At 49.7% G+C, this 21,272-nt stretch overlaps 1 protein-coding gene and 1 long non-coding RNA gene across 2 annotated transcripts in view; one reads left to right on the forward strand and one right to left on the reverse strand.

Annotated features, from left to right (window-relative positions):
* LOC135974903 (uncharacterized) overlaps nt 1-6,954 on the reverse strand; it is an 87,941-nt gene extending 80,987 nt beyond the window's left edge. The window contains exon 1 of the long non-coding RNA XR_010591969.1: nt 6,854-6,954. This is a non-coding gene — a long non-coding RNA (uncharacterized LOC135974903). The remainder of the gene's footprint in view (nt 1-6,853) is intronic.
* LOC135972174 (tripartite motif-containing protein 10-like) lies at nt 6,876-20,840 on the forward strand. Its single transcript, XM_065564095.1, has 7 exons — nt 6,876-7,283; nt 8,194-8,289; nt 10,746-10,976; nt 14,411-14,433; nt 15,875-15,990; nt 17,685-17,717; nt 20,127-20,840. Exons 1-7 carry the CDS (start codon nt 6,876-6,878, stop codon nt 20,651-20,653), a joined length of 1,434 nt encoding a protein of 477 aa, XP_065420167.1. The 3' UTR covers nt 20,654-20,840.
* Nucleotides 20,841-21,272: the final 432 nt, after the last annotated feature.

Consider the following 21,272-nt stretch of genomic DNA (forward strand, 5'->3'; position numbering starts at 1 on the left):
TCTCGTTTGGAGTCTGTTTTTGAAATGTTTTTGTTGAAGAGTAGCCAGTTTCCACAGTGCAATTGCCACATGCTTGTCCAGCGTCAGGGTAGCTCTCATTCTCGGGTCCTTGCGCCGCAGGGTGGGGGCGAGCTCATCACACAGTCCCATGAATGTGGCTTTCCTCATCCGAAAGTTCTGCAGCCACTGCTTGTCATCCCAGACGTGCATGACGATGAGACCCCACCACTCAGTGCTTGTTTCCCGAGCCCGAAAGTGGCGTTCCACTGTGGTCAGCACCTCTGTGAATGCCACAAGCAATCTTGTGTCATAGCTACTACACAAGGCAAGATCAATGTCGCACTCCTCTTTCCTTTGTAGTTTAAGGAATAACTCCACTGCCACTTGTGACGTGTTGATCAGTGAGAGCAGCATATTGGTCAACAGCTCGGGATCCATTCCTGCAGCCAGACAGAGGCAGGACAGGGCGTGCAGTACACAAACCATTGAAAAAAACAGAGGGTCCTGTGGCACCTTTAAGACTAACAGAAATATTGGGAGCATAAGCTTTCGTGGGTAAGAACCTCACTTCTTGCATCTGAAGAAGTGAGGTTCTTACCCACGAAAGCTTATGCTCCCAGTACTTCTGGTAGTCTTAAAGGTGCCACAGGACCCTCTGTTGCTTTTTACAGATTCAGACTAACACGGCTACCCCTCGGATACTTGAAACCATTGAAAGATGATGCCAAATGCGGATGGAAGCACACGGATTGCTGGGATACAAAGCAATACATCACGGGGCATTGGGATAGGACCCAGAATGCCCCATGACCCCCACCGTCTTCCCACAAGACTTAGAGGCAAAAAAGAAAGAGGTGCTCTGTGGGATAGCTGCCCAGAGTGCACCGCTCTGAATAGCATCGCAAGTGTGAACACGCTATTGCGCAGGCAGCTGTCAGTGTGAACACACAATGGCGGTTTCCCTTCGGTGCTCTCTGAGGGCGGGCACGGAGCTGCTCGGTTTGAAGAGCTAGTATCACCTGGAGCGTGTCCACTTGGCACTCCATAAGTGTTAAGAGCCGCTCCGTGGCTTCTTTCTGGTGTGCCGCATTCTCCTTTCATTCCCTCCTCTCGCTGTCCCGCCACTCCTTCAATTCCTGTTTCTCAGTGGCTGAGTGCATCATAACCCCACGGAGAAAGTCCTCCTTAGTAGTTCTTAGATGCTTTCTAATTCTGCACAGCCATTCTGCTGTCGATAAGGGGAGACTGGCCTCCCAAGGTCATCCCTGTGAAGGTTAAATGCAACAGTTTACAGAAGCAGTATTGTGTGCAACACAGACAACACCGATTCAGTGCTTTAAAGCACAGCCAGCACTCACACACCTGTCACTAACTGGCTCACCCCAGGCAAGCACACATGAGCCACAAGACCCCCAAAATGGTGAGTAGCCGCAGGGGCAGGGGAAATCACTGTTCCCAGACCCTGCTGTACACTGGGCACGTGGCTCTTGGGGAGAGCCAGCACTGTAGGGGGGGGGGTTGATAATCATTCCTGTCCCCCCACTTTCCACAGGCCGTGTTCATTATGGAAGATATCTCACTGCTGAGGGTGAGCAGGGAATCAAGGGAGGGTTTTCTCCAAGCCTGTGGCTTCTGCCCTGGCCCTTATGCGGCTCACCTGTGTGCAGCTATGGGCCCCGCCCCCCGTCACGGCAAAGTGGTGTGGGAAAGTTACCGTTAATGAGGCAAGAAACAAAGCAGCTCTGCCAAGGAACCCGCGGGAGCGGATTGCCCAGTATCTCCATGAGAGTTTCCTGGAGATCTGAGGGAGATTCCCGTGAAGTGAGGTAGGGTTACCATTCGTCCGGATTCCCCCGGACATGTCCGGCTTTTTCGGGTTAAAAATAGCGTCCGGGGGGAATTTGTCAATGTCCGGACTTCCCCTCCCCCCCCCATGCAGAGCGTGCGCGCGGCTTACAGAGCAGCCGGGGCTCCCACAGCCAGAGCCAGAGCCCTTCCTGCACTTCCCCCCGCCTCTCTCCTGAAACTTGACACCCCCCCCTCCTCTCCCTCCCTCCCCCCGCCCTGCATTCACAGATCGCCGGCTGTTCGTCTGGAGCTCCGACCCTGCTCCCCTCCCCCTGTCGAGCGCACCGCTCTGCAGCACAGTAAGGGGGCCGGGGGCCAGAGAAGCGGCAGGGAGGTTCTGGGTGGGGGGGTAGTCAAGAGACAGGGAGCAGGGGGGAGGGTTGGATGGGTCAGGAGTTCGGGGGGGGCTGTCTGGGGGTTGGGGGTGTAAGGTTTTGGGCAGTCAGGGTACAGGTGGGGGGGTCTCAGGAGGGGGCAGTCAGGGGACAGGGAGCAGAGGGGTTTAGATGGGTCAGGAGTTCTGGGGGGGCTGTCAGGGGGTGGGGGTGTGGATAAGGGTTGGGACAGTCAGGGGACAGGTAGGGGGTAGGGTCCTGGGGGGCAGTTGGGGGAGGGGTCTTAGGAGGGGGCAGTTAGGGGATAAGGAACAGGGAGGCTTAGGTAGGGGGTGGGGTTCTGGAGGGCAGTTAGGAGCAGGGGTCCCAGGAGGGGGCAGTCAGGGGACAGGGAGCAGAGGGGTTTAGATGGGTCAGGAGTTCTGGGGGGGGCTGTCAGGGGGTGGGGGTGTGGATAAGGGTTGGGACAGTCAGGGGACAGGTAGGGGGTAGGGTTCTAGGGGGCCAGTTAGGATGTGGGGAAGGTCTCAGGAGGGGGCAGTCAGGGGACAAGAGGCAGGGAGGCTTAGGGAGGGGGTGGAGTCCTGGGGGGCAGTCAGGGGACAAGGTGCAGGGGGAGGGTTGGGGGTTCTGAGGGGGCAGGAAGTGGGAGGGAGTGGAAGGGACAGGGGCGGGGCTAGGGCAGGATGGGGGGCAGGGCTAGGGCACGGCTCCTCCCGTCCTCTTTTTTGAGAGTTGAAATATGGTAACCCTAAGTGAGGGAGTCAATCAACAGCCTGTTACGCTGCTCCGAATAGGCATGATGGGGGAGACAAGGCTGCTTTCTGCAACCCTCCTACCCCCAACAACTCGCTTCAACGATTCCCAAAATCAGATCCACTTAGCAGGGGCCTCGTCTCCTGTTTGCACTTCGCCAATATCCGCCTGCTGTGACTGGCTAGGCTCCTCCAGGGTAGAAAAGATGCTGCCTGCATCTCTGGCCTCCGAGCCATCCTCTGCCTCTGGGTCCCCCTCCCGCTCTTCATCCAAGATTGCCTCTCAACTGGCATGTGAGCCAACAAAGTATGCACAGGGGCCTTCGCAGTGGAGGTGGGGTCACCACCAAGAATCGCGTCCAGCTCTTTGTAGAACCGGCAGCTCGTGGGCGCAGCACCAGAGCAGTGGTTTGCCTCCTGTGCCTTGTGGTAGGCGTTCTGCAGCTCCTTCACTTTGACCCTGCACTGCAGTGTGTCCCAGTCATGGCCCCTTTCTGTCAGCATCGTGAAATCTGTCTGTAGGTATCATAATGCCTACGTCTGGAGCGCAGCTGGCACTGGGCAGCCTCCTCTCCCCAAATGCCGATGAGGGCCAGCAGCTCGGCATTGCTCCAAGCGGGGGATCGCCTGGTGTGTGGAGCAGGAAAGATGCGCTGAGACCACTGCACACATCACTGAGCAAACAGGAAGGGGACTTTCAAATTTGCAAAGGAATGTATGGGGTGGGGCCAACGGTTGGTCACCCGAGGGCAGGGCAGTAGAGTTCAAACCCATGGCCAGAGAGGCGAGAACAGGCATTGTGGGACAACTCCAGGAGGCCAATTGCAACGCTGTAATCGCCATGTTGTCTACACGGGCACCGCAGCGCTGTACCCCCGGTGCAGAAAGCTCCACGCCTCTCGTCATGTTATGCTTTTAAGGTGCACACAGGATCTTTTTCAGAGGAAAAGGCAATACACAGCGTTTATTGAAGATACAACAATTAGCATATGCATTCAATCGCACACACACACACACATTGTCCCACCAGTCGATGTTATAGTTACTCGTCCAGAGTCTGGATCAATCTAGGGGCCATGTCGGTTGATCACCGGTAGGGAGGAGCCGGGTTCTGTCTGTTGCGACACGATGCTCTGGGGAAATCTTGGCAGGATGAACCCAACGTTTCATGGCAAACCCCCTATTTATATAGTGACTTTCCTTCATTGGGACCAATGAGTTTTGCACCGACATGATGTAATCAATTGTTGTTTGATGAGGGCTTGTTTTCTTAAATTGTCCTTCTCATCCTTTATCTTGTTCCTTCATGGAGTCTCTCGGGGAGTTACCCCAGGCTGGGTGTGATCACAGCTCTCTTGTCCCCATTGACAGGTGCCAGCCTCATCTTTAGAGTCGTCAATCTGCCCTCCTCTGACATGTCAATAGGGGCATGTTGCAGCCTCCTGGCGCCCTTGCGTCTGTCTCCGGTTTGTCCCTCGTACATCTGGTTCAGCGATGGCCTTCACACGGATCTCTTAACCCACACATTGCTCGTTCACACCCAACACAGAACTGATTTCCACAGAGCACTTTGAACAGGAACATCAAGTGGCAATGCAGAGGAAAAAACAATCACGGCATTCTTTTACTTATTTTAAAATGCTAAGCCTAAAACAAAGTGATGACCCTCGAAGGTCTGTTACTGCCTTGAAATCAGTCCAGATACAAAGGCCATGTCTACACTACCCGCCCGGATCAGCGGGTAGTAATTGATCTATCAGGGATCGATTTATTGCATCTCGTCTAGACGCGATAAATTGATCCCCGAATCGACGCCCGTACTCCACCTTGGCAGGAGGAGTAAGCAGCGTCGACAGGGGAGCTGACTTCAGCTACACAAATAGCATAGCTGAAGTTGCGTATCTTAGATCGACCCTCCCCCCCCCCCCCCAGTGTAGACCAGCCCAAAGAGATTCTGGCTGATGCATCTCTACCAATGGCCCACTAGGCCATTCCTTTCTGCTATTCAAAAAGGGTAGGCAGGCTATGGTCAAATCATACATAAATACATTTAATACATGCTACATTATCATCTTATTATTCTTTATCCTTCATTCTAAATTAGAATTAATTTACACAGAATACAAACATAAAATCCTACTACTACAGTTGGGTGGGTTTTTTATAGAGCTGCAACCGCGCAGTTTCTGCGCACTCAGTGGCTTGGCAGTATGTACCCCTTGGGAGTTAGAGTGCTGAAAGCTGCTTTAGGGCACAGAAACTTGCCAGTGTAGACGGGGCCTGGGGGTTAGGTCAGTATAGCTACATCTCTCAGGGATATGGATTTTTCACACCCCGGAGTGACATAGATATACAACAGTAAATTCTAGTGTAGACCAGGCCTAAGTTATTGTTAACTTCTTCTTTTCTTATTTTAGCTGCCGATCTTACTCCAGTTACACTGATCTTCACCATGTTAGTTGTCCAATAACAGCTAACCTCTTTTGTGAAACAAAAAAAGCATTTAACACTTCAGTCATTGCTGCATTGTCTGTTATTGTCCTTCCTGCCTCCTTGAGTAATCTGCCTCCTCTATCCTTGGTCTTCCTCTTGCTTTTAATGCATTTGTAAAATATCTTCTTGTTCTCCTTCATGTCCCTAGCTTGTTAAATCTGGTTTTGTGCCTTAGCCTTCCTAATTTTATCCCTACATACTTGTGTTGGTTTTTTATATTCATCCTCCATAATTTGACCTACTTTCCACTTTTTGTAGGACTCTTTTTTAAGTTTCAGGTCAAAAAGGTTGAAATGTTCCTTTTGACATTTCAGAATGGATTGGTTCACATTTTTCATTCAAAACATCTTTTCATTCTGAATTTTTATCTTATTTTTTAAGTCAAAAGCAGAATGAAACATTTTGATTTAATCAAAATGAAATGTGTTGATTGACCCAAAATGATTTTTTCCTACATTTTCATTTAATGGGAAATTTCAATTTTTTTAATTCTGATTCAGAATCAAAATAAATTTAGAAATGTCAGAACTTCCCATGGAACAGAAATTCTGTTTCAACCACCTCTTCTGAAATCACGACACACGTGTTATCTAACGGCTCAGTAACCAGAAGGCAAATAAAAAAAATTAAATGCATTTTTTTTAATCTCTCTTTTTTTTTTTTAGGGCTTATTCATGATTTTTGAATACATGGTGTTGGCAATACTGAATGTAGTTGAATGTTTCAAATACATTAAAAAGCGGATTTAACATGGCACTCTGTAGTTCTGGGTTTTTAATTTAATTGTTTAGATAACTCGTAGGAAGTTTTTAAATGTTGCGACATACAGTAATAATACAATTACACCTGTTATTTGTATTAGAATGGAGCTGATTAGATCGAGAACACCAGAACTTTGGCAAAGTTCCAGCCCCAATCAAACCAAGATGGCAAATCTGATCTATTTCTAATTCACATCAGATCCTGTTTTGAAACGTTTAAAAATAATTTCTAACTATGATGGTTGAAGGAAAGTATAATGGCATATTTGGGGCATAATTCTGCCACTACTGTTGGCCTCTATAAAGTTTTTGTGGGCATGGAATGAGGGATTTTATGACCGGCTCTTTTATTTAGAAAATGCTTGTATCTCTTCAGTGACTTGACTGACTTAATTCTGTTTATGACAGCACGGGGAAATATTTGTTTAAAGTCTAAACTGTACAAATGTAGGAGTGTGATATATTTGTTATTTTATTTTTATCTACGTCTCTCCTATCTCCTTATATTTTCTCCTTTCCAGAACTGAAGGATCCCAGGCCCCAGCGAACACATTCACAACAGATCAGCAAGGAGGCAGGAGGCAGGCAGCTGCAGGAAGGGCGGAGGCCAGCTCCAATCCCGGATAAACACATTGCTGAGCAAAGTGAAAGTGAAATTTACTTTCTTCTTTCTCGTAGGTGCCATGGCCGCAAGAGGGGGGATAAAAGATCTCCAAGAGGCTGTTATCTGTTCCATTTGCCTGGCTTCTTTTAACGATCCAGTGATTCTCAAGTGTGGGCACAATTTCTGCCGATCCTGCATCACTCAGTACTGCAAGGACTCCAAAGTCTCCCCCCGGTATTCCTGCCCTGAGTGCAGAGAACCGTTCCGGGAAGGGGAATTCCAGCCCAACCGGCTGCTGAGGAATGTAGTTGAAATAGCCAAAAAAATCCCAGAGCCAGGGGGGGAGAAAACTTGTGAAAAGCATAAGGCACTTTTACAACTCTTCTGTGAAGTGGATCAAACTCTCATCTGTCTGGTGTGCAGAGAGTCCCGCAGTCACAAAGACCACGCCGTGCTTCCTCTCGATGAGGCTGCCCAGGATTACCAGGTAAGAATTACTAATTTTTGCATTTGGGAGGCATCCCAGCCCAGACATGCTCGAACAATCAGAGCAGCCATCTGAGAACTAGAAAACCAGCAACGTAATATAACTAGCTTCCTACAGTGACAAGGTAGAAAAGCAGAAGGGATTTTATACAGGAAGAACGTTGAGGAGAACACATGTGCATGGAGGCAGTGAAGCCTCAGTCCAGCCCCGTCCTTAACTCAGTTTCTCTGTCAGTGAGGCCTCAATTCACAGTATTTACTTAGGTGCCTAAACCCCAGTTGGAGCCTCCACTGCAATTCACAAAACTCCTGCTGAGCCCTGTCGGTGCCTAAACTCCCTCGGCCTCTGTGTTTTCAGTAACTGGTTCCCTCAGCACCTGTGTTTCTGCCCCTGGCCATGCGCACTGCTGCCTCGCTCAAGGCGTCTCGATGCCAGTCTCCCACCTAAGCCCCAGGGAAGATCAGCCTTAGGCCGCCTAACTCCTGTGTGGGGCCTAAGCTGGTAGGCGGCCTGAGGCCCCTCAGGTGAGTTCACTCACAGAACGCTCTCCTTCATCGTCTTTAGCCCAGTGTTCAGAGCACTCACCTGGGACATGGGAGACCACAGGTTCAAGTCCTTCTTCCACCTGATGAGGAGACAGGATTTGAACAGGGATCTGCCACCTCTCTATGGGATATTCTGAGGTGGGGCTCCCTCCCTCCCTCCTGCTGAAGCTGTTCCACTGGGGATAAATACTTAGAGAGTCATTTGCAGGAGAGAGAGTAGACAGCAAGCATGAGAAGGACTGTATAGTCATGTGGTTAGAGCACTCACCCATTTTATTATGCATTTAATATTCCTGAAAATAAAAATAAAATGGGGGAAAATCCTCCAAAAGCAACTGAAACTAAACCAGTTTTTCTTTTGTTAGGAACAAATTCGGAGCCGTTTGGAGAGTTTGAAGAAAGAGAGAGACGAGATTCTGTCGTATAAATCGAGTGGGGAAAATACAAGCCAGGAACTGCTGGTAGGTGCTGTTCTTACTCAGAGACAAACGTGTGCAGGGACATTATTGATACTCTGCTTAGTCTAACACAAGAAGAACATTGAGCAACATCTTCCCTTCCATGAAAGATTGTTACTTATTTATTCTCATTATTCTGATTTAATTGAGTATAAACAGGAAAATGGAGCATTAAGGAAAGAGTTTTAATAATCCAAATATTTCCATTGATAATGTGAGTGTAATTTGTTTAGCTAACAGTAGTTTCTCCTTTAGTCTTTCAACTAGAGCTGGTCGAAATTCAACCACAAAAATGTCCTGTAGGAAAACGGGATTTAGTAGAAAACAATTTTTTTCCATGGGAAACTGTCTTTTGCAAATAAATAAATAAAAATCAGTTTTTTGACAGGAAATTTCAGAATGAACAAAAATGTTTATTTTCATTTCAAATTGAAGTTTTCATTTTGGTTTTAAAAAGCGGACTTTTTTTCAAAATTTCAAATGTTTTTAGCCCTTTGTTTCCCCATTTCCTCCCTTTAGCCACTGATACAATAACATGAATAATTTCCAGGTTTTTTCTCCTAGATTTTCCTTTTTGCCAATTTTTCTAAAATCGGAGAACTTTTGAAGCGTTCCGGAGAGAATGGAATAAAAGGAACAAATGGGGTGGTGGTGGAAATGGACATTATTTTATTACATTTTAGGAAAAAGGGGAAACAAAAATGTGAATTTTTTTCAAGTTATTTCATGATATTTTTCAAACAAACTAAAAGTCCCATTTTGAACACTGAAAATGGAAACAACTTTGAAATTTCATCTTTTTTTGCAAATTCCTCCCCCATTTTTTGGCTTTACTTTCAACAGACAGAACTGTTCACATATAAGCCTGTTTGTGAACCTGAGATAGAATTTTGGGTTTGACTTTTGATACTCTGACATCCTTACTAATGTGTGTGAAGAACAAAGGACAAAGACACTGTGTGTCGCTTCTGCCTGGCCAGATGGGTTTGTTAGCATAATGGGAACAGATAAGAACAGAGAAAGTGTTACAGGGTGTGGTGGGAGTGTAATATACGAGCACACACTGGAAGGCTGCCTGGCTCCTCTCTCAAGCCAAGGTCAAGCAACCAATTAGGAGGGGCAAATGGGGATTGGGGAGGCATAAGAAATACTAAAAAGCAAAGAAAATCCTGGCCTTGGCCAGGCCACAACCTTACTCCTCACCCCTCCCATGGGGTACAGAAGAGGTGGGATGAAGACCCCAGACTCCCGACCCTCCAGAACAGAACAGGCCCATAAGTTGTAAGGGGTGTGACTAGGGGCGCGCACTGCAGGTATATTTGGACCTGCTAAGAAGGAAGAAATGGGGAACGGGGACACAGGCAAGGCTCAGAACTGGGAAGGGAGACGTGGGGTAAAGTCTCTGCTGGCGTGTAGAGCTATGGACATGCTTGCTTGGAACTAACACCAGCAAACATCGCATTGCCTGCGCTTTAGACTTTTGGTCTTCTGCTTTCTGTCTGCGTGACAAGAACCAGGGGCGGGGCTAAGGGAAAGCCCTCGAACAATAACCACAACAGAAGAGTGCGGGAAGCACTAGAGAAATCTGCTGCCCCAGGGAAGGCTGGTCACTTAACACCTCACCAAACCCTACTGAAGTCATTGGAAAGACTCCTAGTGATGTTGGTGAGCTTTGGAACAGGCCCTAGTGATATCGCTGCTAGACGTTGCCATGAAGAAGATCTGGGTTCTAAATATGAGGTAAGTTTCTTGCTCCTGGGGTATCAGGAGCTAGAGTGCTCCAGAAAGAGCATGAATTGGTGGGCTTGTGTCCAGTTCACATGCGCACGTTTCTAAGTGCCCTGCAAACTCAGATTTGAACCTGCAAAAAGGTGTCTTGCCAGCCACCCAGTTTGTGCTCAGAATCCCTCTGTGGATAAAATTGGAGATTTATGATGTGACAAAATGTTTCTATCCTAACCTGTGCATTCAAAACTCGTCAGAGCAATTGTTGGTGCTCTAATTTTAAAGCCTGTTTTAGAAACATGACCCTATTCATCTAGATGTGTTTTGTGGAGAGCCTCTGTTCCCCAGTTCAAGTCAAGGGCTTCTGAGTTTGGGTTCTACTGTTTGCTCCCCAGACGTAACTCTGGCCTGTCCAGTTCTGGATCCTGCACCTGCTGTACTTTCTGTTGTTTGAAGGTTCTTGTTTTCTAGATGCCACTGATAACAGAATATCCTAATAATGCAAGATACATTCATATTCTAAACACCCGTTAGGATTCTTCAGAATTCACTGGAAAATCATCTGTCTACTGAGCATAGGGTTTGTTCTCCATAAAATATCAGGAGTTAAATTCTACGGGGTTGCAATGACATGCTCCCGTGTGCATACATAAGGCTTTACAAAATGTCCCATAACTCACTCCATGTTCCTGTTCTTGACTTGTGCTTTCTCTGTTTGTGTCTCTTCATTTCAGAAACAGCTGGAAACTGAGAGGCAGAAGATTGTGGCTGAATTTCAGCGACTGCGTCAGTTTCTGGAGGAACAAGAGCGACTCCTGCTGGCCCAGTTGGAAGAGCTGAATAAGGAAATTGAAAAGAGGAGGGATGAGTATGTTGCCAAAGTATCTGAGGAACTATCCTCTTTCAGTTCCCTGATCAGTGAGATGGAGCAGAAGTGCCAGCAGCCAGCATGTGACTTCCTGCAGGTGAGAGAGTGTTAGAAACACCCCAGAACCTTTCACAGGGCAAGAAACCCTTCACTTTTGGAGTGTAGGAGTGTGTGACGTTCCCCTGGTGTTATCTGGACCAGTGATCTGCTAGGTCACTCCAATCCTCGACTCTGAGAGCCAGCCTTGCCCTGCTCTGCTGTGAGACCCCCACTCCTGGGCTGTTCCCGCACCGCCTCTAGCATGTAAGCTGCTCCCAGCTACGTGAGTGAGCACTTTTGGCCAGCCGCTGCTTGGATTGTGTAACCGAATGACACTAGCCAATATCTCCGGTCCCAGACACAACCCTAGGAACGTCCATCTTGCAGTGTCCAGTTATGCTCCCTGGGCACTGCAAGCTTATATGAGTTCATCAATTTAACAAAGAAATTGGTATTGTGACAAAGTTCCTCCTCTATCTTCGTGGGTCCTGCGCTTATTGGCAGATTTTCCTCGCCTCAGAGATTCACCATGTGGGTCAGGGAACAGCCCAGAGACCTTCCCTCTGGTAGAACCCACAGTCCAGGTCAATTCCTCCTGTGTCTGATCAGAAGTTGGGAGGTTTGGGGGGAACCTGGTCCCGCCCTCTACTCCGGGTTCCAGCCCAGGGCGCTGTGGACTGCAGCTGTCTAGAGTGCCTCCTGGTACAGCTGCGTGACAGCTACAACTCCCTGGGCTACTTCCCCATGGCCTCCTCCCAACACCTTCTTTATCCTCACAACAGGACCTTCCTCCTGGTGTCTGATGATGCTTGTACTCCTCAATCCTCCAGCAATATGCCTTCTCTCTCTCAGCTCCTAGTGCCTCCTGCTCCCAGCTCCTCACATGCATGCTACAAACTGAAGTGAGGTCCTTTTTAAACTCAGGCGCCCTGATTAGCCAGCCTGACCTAATTGATTCTAGCAGTTTCTTCTTAATTGGCTCCCGGTGTCCTAATTAGCCTGCCTGTCTTAATTGGTTCCAGCAAGTTCCTGCTTGTTCTGGAACTGCCCCAGTTACCTTACCCAGGGAAAAGGGATCTACTTAATCTGGGACTAATATATCTGCCTTCTCTCCTGTATCCATCTGGCCTGACCCTGTCACAGTATGTACCAGGCTTGTTATCCCAAGGGGAGTCTCTGACACGCTTCAAACCAAATGCACTGCTTCAGGTAGAATAAACAAATTTATTAACTACAAAGCTAGATTTTAAGTGATTATAAGTCAAAACAAAAGAAGTCAGATTTGGTCAAATGAAATAAAAGCAAAGTGCATTTTAAGCTGATCTTAACACTTTCAGTGCCCTTACAAACTTAGATGCTTCTCACCATAGGCGGGCTGGTTGCCCTTCAGCCAGGCTCTCCCCTTTGATTTTTCTTCAGTCGCTTGGTGGTGGTGTCTATAGATGGAAGTGGAAGAGAGAGGAAGAGCATGGCAAATGTCTCTCCCTTTTATCATATTCTTTCTTCCCTCTTGGATTTGCTCCCCCCCCCCAGGGTCAGGTGAGCATTACCTCATCGTAGTCCCAAACTGACCTAGGAAAGGGGGGTGACTCACTTGAAAGTCCAACAGATCCTTTGTTTCTAGGCCAGTGTCCTTTGTTCCTGTGAGGCTGGGTTGGGTTTGTCCCATACATGACCTGATGAGGTGTGAACTGCCCCTCTGCTCCTGGAGAGTTTTGCCTGGGCATGTTTTAAGCCATGAGGACACATTTTCAGCCCCATAACTATGTACATGAAATTACAACCTATAACATTACTATAACAACAATGCTCAGTGCATCATGAGCCTTCCGAAGACACTGGACATGACAAACATTGCATTGGATACGACACAATCATATTATAAGGATGAACATGGGGGTGCAGGGTGTTCCCCCGAGGTACAGAGCATCACAGAGTGAAAGGTCAGAACATATAGTATTGCTAATATATACATTATTTTTCCTTAAGGGCTTGATAAAATGCCCATTAAAGTCAATGGAAATATACTTCTTGAGTACAATGGGCATAGGATCAAGTCCTAAATGAAAAAAATTCTTTATTTGAATTCTAGTGGGAGAAGACTCCTCCAAAAATGGCAAACTCTGAATTCTGTGCTCCCTGTCTCATAATGCAAGAACAAAGGGACATTCAAGCAAATTAGGTGACAAATTCAAAACTGATCCAATGAACACTTTTTCACACATCACGTAATTAGACTGTGGAACTCATTGCCACCGGATGTTGCTGAGACCAAGCATTTAGCAAATCTCAAAAGTGATCGGATATTTATATGAATGGCAGGAATATGCAGAGTGATATTAAACCTCATGCTTCATTGCTTCAGTCAGTCACTAACTGTTAGAGAGCAGGATGAGGAATGTAGGAGTCAGATTATCTCACACCTTCCTCTGAAGCATCTGGCACTGTCCACCTTTGGAGACAGAATACTGACCAGATGGACTCAAGTCTGAGCCAGTCTGGCATTTCCTGTGTTCCAAACGCTAACTCCAAAAGATTAAAGATGGAACCAGTCTTTAATTATGGAAATAGCTAAGATTGAAGTTGAGTTTCACTTTAAAGCCTCATTTTGCCACTCTTCCTACACACCACAAAAAGGGAAAATAGTGGCCTTAAAACTGATACATGAGGTCTGAGGCTGTGGTGATTTTCTCTGCCAGAACTGACCTTAGATAGGGAAGCTGTTCGTTACTCATGGTAGCCTGAAAGTGTAAGCAGTCGTTAGAACTCCAAAAACCTTCTAATGATTTTATTTTTCAAAAAATGCCTCTAACTAGGAAATTTTAAAAAAAGGGAGACATAAAATGTAGCATCCTGGACTTCTCTAGCTGATATCTAGGGTCAAATTCTCTGTTGGAGCCAGTATCTACTGTGGGCAGCATTCTTCACTCCTCAGATTTCCTGCATTGATCCTAGGGCTTAGGACGGTGAATGGCCCTCTGTTACTCTGTGCCCAACAACCATTGTTCTCACCCAGCCCCACCTTCCTGTGGCTGTCAAGAAGCCCACAGGACGGGTCTTCAGAGTGTTTGTGGGCGAGTGGGGAGAGAGTTTACAGCATGTGGGCAGCACAGCCTGGGGGCATCCCTCCCTCTGGACCCACTGGAGTCTGCAGGAGGGGATCTTCCCCACACCTGTGAGTGTTAGGGAGATCCTTGTTCAACACATCACAAGACTGAGCTCTCTGATTCCATGTGCCAGCTGGTTATCAAAATGTTGTTACACAAAGCGCCTGTGTGCCCCCAGTACAAACTTCCTGGGCCCAGATCCTGCAGTCCGAGCACTTCTCCAAAGGAGCAAAGGCAGCACATGTAATGTTTTGTTTGCATTAATAAATAACAAATCATTTCTCTTTGAACCTCAAACTGTGAAGACAAATGAGTCCCCTCCAGAGCAGGAGGGATCCTTAGTGTGAGAGATGGGACTGAATTTCCTTTTATCTTTCTCCTCTAGGACATCAAAGGCACCTTGAGCAGGTACGTGGCTCCTTCTCACTCTCCCTTTCACTCCCCAATGCAGGGAAGGGATTTTGGACACGAGACCTGGCTCCCCATGGTCCAGCAGTGCAGAGTGTGGGGCTGGTTCCCAATCTCCCTCTGAGCTGTTTATTAATTGTTTCTAATTATGCAGTGAGCTCTATCCGTGTGCTGGGCGTGGCAAGAGATCTGATGGAAGAGACATTCCCTGCTCTAAGGAGTTTATAATGTGCTATTATCAGTAGCACTATGGCAGTGCCTAGAGGCTCAAGGCAAAACCAGGGCCCAACATGCTGGGTGCTGCACAGACACACAGAGAGAGACAGTCCCTGTCCCAGGGCGTTTACAGTCCAAATAGACACAAGAGACAAAGGGCAGAGGGAGGAAGGATTAAAATCGATTGAAGGGGACATTCAAATAAAGACAAAGTGCTGCACTTTGGAAGGAAAAATCAAATGTACAACTATGAAATTGGGAATAACTGGCTAGGCAGCAGGACTGCAGAAAAAGATCTGGGGGTTCAAGTGGATCACCCACAGAGTTGGTGTCTATGTATCACAGGTCCTTCAGTTTTACCCCGTTATTCATGTATTCACCCCAATAACTTGTACTTGACTAAATCCTAACGTGTGTTGACTAAAGCACTTTCCAGAAAGCCAGTCAGTCTAGATTTAAAGACATCAACAGACAGTAACGCTTGAAGCTCTCTAGAAGTGTGGGGGGGCACCAGTGCCCATACCATGGCCCCACCCCTGCGCCGCCTCTTCCCCGAGGCCCCGCCCTCTGCTTGCTCCTCTCCACCCCTCCCCCCATCACTTGCCTTTAAGGCAGGTACAAAGGCAGAGAGCAGAGCTCTCCCACTTTTAAAAGTGATGGGGCCACGGCCCCTGTGTTCTGGCGCCCCTGTCCAGAGATGGAGAACCCACCACTTCCCTTTGCAGTTTCTTCCAATGGTTAATCCACCCGCACTGTTAACAATGTCTGTCTGATTTCCCATTGGAATTTCTCTGGCTTCAGCTTCCAGCAATTGGTCCTTGTTGTGCCTTTGTTTGCTAAACTGAGGAGCCCTTTAGTACCAACTCTGTTCTCCCCATGACGGTATTTATACCCCACACTCAAGTGCCAGAGTTTTCTCAGTGCAAGGCATTTTTACCAGCCCTCAAATCAGTTTTTTGGTTCTTCTGTGCACCGTCTCCACTTTCTCAACCTCCATTTTAAAATGGGGACACCAGAACTGGAGACAGTTTTCCAATATCGGTCTCACCAGAATGAAGGGGAAGCTTGTAGTGTCCAAGCTGGGATTGGACCAATTCCTGGGGCAATAGAGACTTTAATCCTCCATGGTCTGCTGGGCTACAACCATTCACTAGAGTAAAACACATGTTAGTAAAACACAAATATGACTGAACTCCACAACGAGTAACACTGGGTTGTTCTTCAGATGCGAGAGGGAGAAGTTTCAGAACCCAGTGGCCTTTTCTTCTGACCTGAAATGGAGAATCTGGGAATCTTCTCAAAGAAATGCATCTCTGGAGACCATAATGAAGAAGTTCACAGGTAATAAACAGTCACCTGGGGGATTTTCTCACCTATGTTACACTGATAATTGACAGAGCTGGGGAAATCTCTTAGGGACAATAATTGTGGATGGAGATAGTCAACTAATCATTTGGAAGCTATGAATTCCCTCCTCAGCTCTCAATACAGCACATACACACTGGGTTCGGGGCCTACATTCGCACTCCCTGGGGGTTTCCTTTCTTAGCAGCTATGAACGTTAACCTGAGCTTGAACTTCCTGCTGAATTCACTGTTTTTGAAGTATGTTTGTTTGGATTTTTTGTCTGCAAGGCCTCCGGTGTCACCACAGTCCCTCTCTTGCTTTAGAGCAGGGGTGGGGAACCTTTTTTCTATCACGGGCCATTGACTCACGGAAAAAAATCAATCCCTGCCACTCACCCGCAGGGGGACAGAGAGGGGCACAGGGGCTTCCCCCCGCAGCAGGCCGAGCCGGCGCTCTCGGCTCCAGCCCCACAGGGGGTCTAGGCAGTGGCGCTGGAACAATTTTTCCTGTGGGGGTCCTGAAAGCCAGTGGTCCCCAAACTTTTTACCTGGCACCCCCCTTACCCCTGTCTGTGCCCCCTCTCCCCAGAGCTGGGGCCAAGACTGGGCCATGGCTCTGGGAAGGTGGGGCAGGATGTGGACAGGGGTAAGGGGGCTGAGGCTGGGACCACATCTGGGGGTGGGAGCAGAGCCCCGGGTGCAGGGCCAGCAGACGGGACCCCGCGTGCGGTACCAGGGGCAGAGCCCCGGGCAGGGGTCCAACAGCCAGCTGGGACGCTGGGCGTGGGGCAAGCGGCTGGGACCCCACGCAAAACCTGTGGGGTGCTTCAGCACCCTCCGCACTCCTAGTTCCCGCGGCTCTGCGCAGAGACTCGGGGCTTCCCCCCTACGGCGGGGAGAGTCGGCACTTGCGGCTCCAGCCCCGTGGCGGGGGAGGGGACCGGGGGGGGCTGCGGGCCGGATGAAATTTAGCAACAGGCCGGATCTAGCCCGTGAGCCGTAGGTTCCCCACCCCTGCTTTAGAGATTCTCCACCTTTTATCCTCCTGAGCTGGAGAGAATGAGACCACCAGGGCTGTCAGGAAGGATGAGCCAGTTTACTATAAGTACTAATGGTTCAGGGGCAGATGTAAAGTTGATTGAATGCTAATCAGTGAGAAAGTGTCTGTGTGTGGGTCTGTCTGTGAGTGATGTGTTGGTTTCAGAGGGTTTGTTTACACCGCAATTAAACACCTGTGGCTGGCCCGTGTCCCCTGACTCCGGCTCATGAGGTTCGGACTCGGGCTGGAACCTGGGCTCTGCGACCCTCTCCCGTCACAGGGTCCCAGAGCCCAGGCCTCTGCCCAAGCCCCAGCATCTACACCGCAATTAAACATCCCCATTGCCCCAGCCCTGCGAGTCCAAGTCAGTTGTCATGGGCCAGCCATAGGTGTTGAATTGCTGGTAAAACATTTGTGGGTCTGTCATGTAACCTTAGGTCATGTCCTTAGTTTTTAATGTTTGGGGTTATTTTGTAGTGAGGTGTGTAATGGTTTGTACTGGTGTGAATTGCACTTAACCTCCTTAACTAGAACTTCATAAAGTTTGTTTTGTTTTCATTTTGCTTTTGTGTTAGAACATTAACAATGTGAATATATCCCTAAACATGACAACCTGACATTTTGTCTTTTTCACCCTTTTCTTCCTCTAGACTCACTGTCATCTAAACCTCAGTGGGACAAAGGTAAATTTCTGGGATCAAAGGGGGAGTGAAAAGTTTCATATGAATTATGGTTGCTCATTGGCAGCACCATAGTTGAGGTTTTGTTTCAATTTTGCATTTGACAGGAGCTGAGCAACATATTCCTGGTGGCTGCCCAGATCTTTCCTAAAAAGAGAAAAGTTGATTCTTTTCTCTCTTAGAATTCAGAATTTGTAACTAGTGGTTGGGTTAAGCAGATGGGCTGGGGTGCGGGAGAGGGGGCAAGCAGTGTATCTCCGTAGATTTCTAAGAGTTTAAAAATGAGCCTTTTGGAAAATCAGAGAGGAACAGCTCTCCTCATTCTCAGAACTCTTTATGCCCATACATCACATCCCCTGGCCATATTATTATTATTAGCAAATGCACAAGGGGTACAATGAAGAATTGGAAAATTCAACATACAAAAATGGACATTTCTGTTTTATCTCTCTACTTTATAAGTCAAAAGTAAAAATGTTCAAAATGTCAAAAGGGGTTAGGTAGACATCACCTATTAGCAGACATGCCAACTCTCACGAATTAATCATGAGAGATGCGATTTCTGAGTAAAATTAAGCTTCACTCATGATCTCACCATAGAGCCGTGGCTGAAAAAAGATCCTGACATTTGAGAGTTCTAAAAATGAGGCTTAATGTTACTTAGAAATCCTGTCAGCTGCCCTGGGCACGGCTGGGGCTCCCACTGTCACCACCCCAGGGCGGCTGCTCCCCTGTCAGCCTGGGAAGTGGGAGAGGGGACCCCACTGTAGCCCCCAGGCCTAGGGAGGGTGAAGAACCCCAGGAGGAGCAGAGGTGGGGCTGGGAGGGCTTTATTATGGCCTGGGGGCTGCAGGGGGCCTGAAGTGAGTGGGGGGCTGATGGGCTGTGGGGGCTGTATTGCTGGTGGGTTCTGAGCAGATAGGGTGAGTGCTGGCAGGGTGAACTGAGGGCAGTGGGGTAGGGGTGCTGAACTGATGGGGTGGTGATGATGGGGGCTGGGGGACTGAATAGGGGGGTTGGATGGGGACAGAACTGATGGGGGTCTGGGGCACAGGATTAATTGTTGGGCAGGAGAGGGGCAGATGGGGGGTGAGAGCTCCTGCAGCAGGAGCCAAAATCCCCTTCTCCAGGACATGTGGGAGAGTGGGCAACACTGATTGTCACATGCGCACACCCTGGGGAGGGGCCAGGGGAGTTCAAACATCCAGAGACTGACCTAGAAACCACAATAGAATCCTTTTAAACATGTCATGATTGTTGGGCCAATCTCATGAGATTTGATCCCTTGATGTCTGCAATACTGTATTAGCCATTGCATAGCCCTGGGGCCAGCAGTGAGGAGTTTGGAAAGTCCCCGATAGCCCAGCACAAGCCGAGCAGCCGTTCAGTAAGTGTGCGGTGTCCTCACCCCCCCGCAGCTACACACAGTCCTGGGGGGGCAGGGGGGGTCTCTGTAAAAGCAGGTTTTCTAGTGCTCAGCTGGCTGATCGTTGGGGGGAGGGCTCTGCAAGGAGACGGGCTGTGCAGAGTCGCATCATTGGACAGGGGGACGTTGGATTCCCTGTAATCTGCTGGGAGCCTCCTATGATGCCGGGATCTCTAATCACATCTGTGGGGAGAGGTGGGTGCAGGTGGGGAAAGATTCCAGGGCCTGATTGTCAGACCCTTTTGTGCTGCTCTGTCAGAGCAAAGGGGCCTTAATGTGCCTGGAAACAGTCCCCAGAAAATAGCTCCGGTGCAAGGGAGACACCCCCATCCGTGTGAAGTTGGAACAGAGGCTCCACAGCAACTCTGCTCCCAGCTGTTATTGTAGGAGTGGGTTGGGGCCATGCTGGGGGCCAGGGCCATCCCTAGGGGGGTGCAGGGTTCGCGGTGGAAGTGACGGATTTGTCTCTTCTGGGAGCAACAGCGACAGCCAATCGTACCGCCCCGTGGAGCCCCCCAAAGCGCAGGGCCCAGAGCGGTCGCCCCGATTTGCTCTCCCCAAGAGACGGCTCTGCTGGGGCCATAGACAGGAGGCATCACACTCTGGCTGCTCCCTGCTTTGCAGCCCTGAGGCCCCTGGGAGACTAAAGGAAGGACACAGGTGCCTTAAACCCACCTCCCTTTAACCCCCCTTGTCTTTCCCCCAAGCACAAGGATGGAATCACTGAGACTCAGACGCTGGGTCTGGGGCCTGGCTCAGCGGAGCTGATCCTTTCACTCTGTCCCTGAACTGGCTCTGTCGGGGTGTGAATCCCCCCTGCCCATGGCTGAGATCTCAGCGCTGCTCCCCTGGCAGAGCTGGGTAAATCCTGGAGGCAGGAGGTTGCCCGATTCACTCCCCAGCTGGGGCAGGTTCTGTCACTGACAGGATCAGACCCTGCCCCAGGGCTGAGCTCTGCCCCTCACGCTCTGATTCTCTCTCTGCAGCGAACGTGATTCTGGATCGACACACGGCCCATCCCGAACTCATCGTGTCTGCGGATCAGAGAAGTGTGAGATGGGGCACACGGCAGAATCTGCCCAAAAAACCTGAGAGATTTGACAATTGGACCTGTGTGCTGGGCTGTGAGGGATTCACCTCGGGCAGACACTACTGGGAGGTGGAGGTGGAGGCAGAGGGGAGGGGATTCTGTGCTGTGGGGGTGGCCAGAGAGTCTGTGAGGAGGAAAGGACGGATCAGCCTTAACCCTGAGCAGGGGATCTGGGCTGTGCAGTGCAGTGAGGATCGGTACTGGGCTCTCACATCCTCTGATGATCTCATCCCCTTCCCCCCGAGCGGTACACCCCGCAGGATCCGGGTGTATCTGGACTATGAACAGGGGCAGGTGGCGTTTTTCGATGCTGGTACCAGGGACCTGATCGGCACTTTCCCGCCGGCCTCTTTCGCCGGGGAGAGAATCCGCCCGTTCTTCTGTGCTGTTGGTGTTAGTATGCGGCTCACCCTGTGTCCCTGAGGTGCCCTGTCTGTTCCCATGAATCAGGCTCCTCTAGCCCCCACCCCCCTGATCTCTAGGACCTGGAGGACTCAGCCAGCCCAGCCAGACAGGGCTGCAGGGGGGTGATGCTCTACCCGTAGCTCTGGCTGTGGAGGTCTGTGTGAGGCTCTAGGCTGGTCTCTATGATCCTGGGAGCCAACTCTGTGTGGCGGTGGGGTGGGTCCCACCAAGGAAGTGGGGAGCCCCCCTGTGGGAGGGATGCAGCCGAGGACCAGGGAGAGACCCCTCAACTGTGGGGGGAGAGCAGGGGAGGGGCCTGGCTGAAGGGGCTGGGGGGAGGGGGAGAGCAGCGGGGAGGCCTGGCTGAAGGGGCTGGGGAGGGGAGAGCAGGGGGGAGGCCTGGCTGAAGGGGCTGGGGGGAGGGGAGAGCAGGGGGGGAGGCCTGGCTGAAGGGGCTGGGGGGGGAGAGCAGGGGAGGGGCCTGGCTGAAGGGGCTGGGGGGAGGGGAGAGCAGGAGGGAGGCCTGGCTGAAGGGGCTGGGGGGAGGGGAGAGCAGGAGGGAGGCCTGGCTGAAGGGGCTGGGGGGAGGGGAGAGCAGGGGGGAGGCCTGGCTGAAGGGGCTGGGGGGAGGGGAGAG

Source organism: Chrysemys picta, chromosome 12 (genome assembly GCF_011386835.1).
Source record: "Chrysemys picta bellii isolate R12L10 chromosome 12, ASM1138683v2, whole genome shotgun sequence".
Classification (NCBI taxonomy): Eukaryota; Metazoa; Chordata; order Testudines; family Emydidae; genus Chrysemys; species Chrysemys picta.